The sequence below is a fragment of the Nerophis ophidion genome, linkage group LG04 (genome assembly GCF_033978795.1).
Source record: "Nerophis ophidion isolate RoL-2023_Sa linkage group LG04, RoL_Noph_v1.0, whole genome shotgun sequence".
NCBI classification, from domain to species: Eukaryota; Metazoa; Chordata; class Actinopteri; order Syngnathiformes; family Syngnathidae; genus Nerophis; species Nerophis ophidion.
In genome coordinates, this window is record NC_084614.1 from 25,982,522 (window position 1) to 25,987,556 (window position 5,035).

General features: G+C 40.3%; 1 protein-coding gene across 3 annotated transcripts in view; it reads right to left on the reverse strand.

The window, feature by feature from the left end:
• chrne (cholinergic receptor, nicotinic, epsilon) overlaps nucleotides 1–5,035 on the reverse strand; it is a 66,525-nt gene that overhangs the window by 43,188 nt on the left and 18,302 nt on the right. Inside the window, exon 1 of one of the 3 annotated variants that reach the window (XM_061897662.1) lies at nucleotides 643–843. The exons of 1 other annotated variant lie outside the window; for it this stretch is intronic. In XM_061897662.1, the coding sequence (XP_061753646.1) occupies nucleotides 643–739 (97 nt within the window). In that variant the 5' untranslated portion in view covers nucleotides 740–843. Of the gene's footprint in view, nucleotides 1–642; nucleotides 844–5,035 lie in introns of those variants that run through there. One more of the 3 variants, XM_061897665.1, reaches the window with a different exon arrangement.

The window sequence follows — 5,035 nt, forward strand, 5'->3', positions numbered from 1 at the left end:
TGTTTGATTGCCAAGTAAACACATTCGGCAAAAAAACAATACCTGTTCCTTTTTAACTAATGTGAACCATGAGTCTGTCGCTAGGAATACTTTACATCTATGCAATCCATGTGAGGACAAACAGTCTCGAAAAAAAAGTGTAACAGAATATCCTGTTTGTGAAAACATAAACAGCCCTTCTAAATATTTTTTTTCAGGCAAAAATAATCTGTTTAACACTGCTCAACATTCCTTGCTTATTTTCCCTAAGAATAGCAACAACCCACCTAAGGAAAACCTTGCATATTATGGTTGGTAATGCAAATCAAGCAGGACCATGTATTTTGTTTACATCAGTACTGCAGGACCATTGGTGGTGCATTAGTTCACATAGCTGACCTTTACGCAGTTGGCGTGGGATGAATTGCTCTGAAGTACACCATTCACAACTTTCCTGTGACTGACAGAAGAACTTTCCATGATAGGGTCTGACTTCCGACTCAAAAATTAATACATGGATCATTTGCTTTCCAATTTACTCTCATGCGGTCAGTAAGATTGTCAGTGTAGTTGCCATTCTTGATGAAAACCTACATACTGTCTGCGTCTCACAGACGGACGACTGATCAACAAAAAGTTAGCCAATGGAAGTATGTTACCTACCATGAACCAGAACAGCCCAGAGAAGAGTGACAATTCCATAAAATAGCCTCAAATTGCATGCTGCCATCATGTTGTGGGGCCTCCTGGCTGTAGTCATGAACTTATAGCGAGACAGGGGAGAGGAAGAGTAAAAACGGTGGAGGAAGAGCCCTAAATCCCACCACCACCAAACCCCCTGACTGTGCCCAACCCGGCTGTCGCTATCTGTGAGCTCGAATTACGCAGCAGCTGCGGGACTACTAAACCAGGATGTCAAGTCACAGTCCCATCACCCACAATGATAATCATTACGATCATTAGACACCAACTAAATAGGGGGATGCCAGTGTTGTAGCGCAAATGTATTTGTGTAAATGGTTACGTTCATTTTTCTGGTGACATATGTAGTGTTGTATAACTCCACTGGACTACTCTTGAGATTTCTGTTTTCTATAACAGGGCTAGACATTTTCCGAAAAGTGTGACTTTGACTAAAGAAATAGACCAGAAACGAATGTCCATTATCAGAGAGCTACTTTAGAGCACTTTTGTATGAACAAACCTTGAACAAGTGGCAGTTTCGGGGTTACGTCTAATGTAGTGTAGTGCAAGGATTAGAGTCAGTCTCTCACGTGTAGACTACATGCACACGCCTGCAAGTGCAGTAAGGTGAACAGGTGATGGCGTTGTGTAGGCCTGCTCCGCTCCGTGCTATGTATCCAGTGTATTAATACACACTGAAGAGCCTAATAACTTTGGCTGCAAGGCTCCAGTCGGCAGACAGTGTCTGAAAACCGCAGGGTTGAGGGGTTAGAGGGCTAGAGGCAGACAATACCCATAAAACCTGGAGCCGGAGTCTTACAGTAGATCTTTATCAATATTATTAAACTATCAACAACATTTCAAACAGAAGTACTGTACTGTTCAAATTATTACCGATTCAACCTTAAAAATCCCACTGCCAAGACTTTACAAGTTCAAATCCAGGGACTAAACATACCATTAAAATTAGTGCCGTGAGTAATATAAGGAGTGTCGTTCCGTGGTGACAAGGGCAAAAGACAGATTTTTGGAATGTGCCATGTGAGTTGCACAGTATGTTGTGTACTTCTAAATATACAGTTCGTGAAACAGAGATGAGCTTCCTTAAGGTAACTAGAGCCTCCACAAGGGAGATTGCATGTCTCACAGGAACAGGGACAGAAGAAAAGTTGCATCTGTTCTTCAGTGTGATCACAGAGCGAACAATATTTATTTCAAAACAAATGTCCATCTTGCAGAAGGAAGTTTGGGACAGTGCTGTGATTGTCATTAGTGTGGCTCTATTAACTTTAATTATATTTAACAGCCCTTTAAAAAAACTAGCATGTACTGCAATGTGGATCACATTCATAATACATAGGGCCTGATCTACAAAAATCACGAATAAAAAGTGCTAAATAGAGTGTGCAAACTATAATATTGCAAGTACTGTTAGTGGGGATGTTGCATGTGATCTTCTAAGACTGTGTACAAATGATAACAAGTGCAAATGTGGTGCAGACTACCCTATTTAAAAAAGGTTTAGCGTGTAATACATTTTTGAGAGACTCATTTTACTCGACATCCATGGTGGCATTATTGTGGTGTTTTGCTATATTGTGGAACGTGTAGCACACCACTATAATCTGCTCTACTTTTTGTGGACCATATAGAAATAGCTCCTCCACTGCCAAACACAATGCAACCCACGTTTTAGCATGCAGAAGGTGCGTTTGGGGGACACGCTGACTGTGGTGGTGCCCTAGAATCATCCGGATGCAACAAAAAAATGCAGTGTTGCAGGGGGTTGTTTAATATAAGACAGGGGTGTCAAACTCAATCACACAATGGGATAGCTGGGGTTGCCCGTTTAAATAAAGTGATTGTATATAGACCACCTCCTCCATCTCCTTTTATCATCCATGCAAATGCTGAAATAATAAATATGCACACAAAACAGCAGAATCCCGGAGGTTTGTAGCTTAATTCAGGATGTCTGTAGACAACCACAATTTCTGGTAGTCTTCCCCAGAATCTGGAATAGGTTACAAGTCTGAGCATGCGTTCTATCAGCGTTTCCAAGCATGCCATGTTGTAGTTATTACTTTTGACTGCCATCATGCATCTTTGAATGTGGTAGTTTGTATGAACAGGGTTTAATAGGTAAAGTGATGTTGTTTTTAGTTGGGATTAATGTGTTGAATAAGATGTTTATGGTTTTGAGTTGATGAAAAATCTTACTAACATGCACCTGGGGATAGGTTGATTGGAAACACTAAATTGGCCCTAGTGTGTGAATGTTGTCTGTCTATCTGTGTTGGCCCTGCGATGAGGTGGCGACTTGTACAGGGTGTATCTCGCCTTCCGCCCGATTGTAGCTGAAATAGGCACCAGCGCCCCCCGCGTCCCCAAAGGGGAACAAGCGGTAGAAAATGAATGGATGGAGTTCTCCTGTGATGAAATTCACCACACAGATTGGATGCATATGGACTATCATACCTTCCCAGGCCCTTGAGTTTGACACATGTGATGCAGGAGATATATTGATTTATTTTGGTGTCTTCTGGCTATTATTTTTGACAGGACTGTTCTGAAACTCCTCCACAGGCAAGGTTAAAAAAAAATCATTGAATATACTGAAAAATAAATACTTACTTTTGCCCTTTGTGAGGATCAGAATTGTGCAATTCACAATTTATTTTCAGAGGGGATAATGTGTTTGGGTAACAGAAAAAACAGGGAAACAACTAAAATGTGAATTTTAACTTAATTGTTTTTCTTGAGAAAATAAAATGCAGTTCTGATAAAGAGTACTATGTACTCTACAAACATATCATGTTAAAGTCAAATTTTAGGAGGCAATTTCATATTTTTCCTGTGTTCCAGTGTCCAGGTAATTTAAATTAACATATTAAATTGTATTTATTGAATATTCAATTAGATCAATGTGCAGAAGACTTTGCTTCATTAGAAAATTAATTTTACAGTTCATGTCATTATGAATTTACACTACAGATCTCCCGATCCCAATCATGGGATGGAATCCGGGGCAAATATTTGCCTTTTAGAACTGATCGTCGATCATCATTACACTTTCAATCAATCACATTTTTTTCATATAGCCCTTAATCACAAGTAAGTAAAAGGAATTCACAAACCACAATGACAACTCCTGATTTGAATCACTTCAGAAGCCTGATCTAAGAAAAAGAAGAAACCTTGGGATTTTTACCGCAGATGTGTCCCAGTGTTTACATGGTTAAAGATTGTACTTGTCATGACCTGTTGCATAAGGGCATTCCTTGATTGGGTTTTATCATAGTGTTCCTGTGTTTAGTATTTTCAGCACTCCTTAATCCTCGGTAGTCACTCGTTGCTGGAAACAGTGATTGAGCACACCTGCCCCTGATTGCTGATCAGGACACTTACCTGTCGCTGATCACTAATCAGGGGGCTTTAAATACCAGCCACGCTGTTTGTTTGGTGCCGGATTTATGATCGCTCCATGCAAACTGTTTTGTATTTGATTCAGGTTGCCTCATGTTTACCTGACTTAGATAACACCATGCTGAGGACATCACTTGCTTTGGCTGTCTTTGAAGTCAGTCTAGGCTTCGTGTTCATGTTAAAGATGTGCTTTAAAAATGTGTTATTCTGTTTACTTATAGTTACTTGCTGTAAAACATTTTGACTTTTACAATATAATCTATTTTTAAAGTATCGGATTCAGACTCAAAATCGGATCAGGATCGGAGGCCAAACATGTTGATCTGGACATTTGTAATTGACTTCCTAAGGCCGCAAATTAAAAGTTAAGTTAAAGTTAAAGTTAAAGTTAAAGTTAAAGTTGGTGTGGTGGAATGGCCCCAATATTGTGTACAACATATAGAAAGGCGATCTTAACCCAAACAAAAAAAGCCACTTGTACAACAGTGTGTTTTAATGTTTTGAAACTGGAGATTATTTTTCTTCCTGGAGCAACGCTCTGCCGCCACAGGGTGGTGTAAAATCTGGTCGGGGGATATACAGTATCTGACAATGATGAAACGCCTCTTTCTTGCTCTCCTGAACCCCCCATACATAAACCAACCCGTACGGCCACATGTTTTAACGTAGCAGCATTGCGCGATGGCAAACTGTGCTATAGCAACAACATGTTTAATGCATTAGAATGTAAATCACAGGTCCAGTTCTTTGTACACTGTGATCTTCTTAGCAGGTCACATGTTTTCCCACTGTGATTCAGTCTCCCCTCGTCCACTACCGCCTGTTTCAGCTGGGGATCATCCATTGGTTGCACAGAATAAAGGGCGCATGACCAGCCCCTCCCAACCAAGTCATGAATGCTTTCACTTCTTACCCGTTTCTCCGCTGAGAAATACCATTGCAAAGT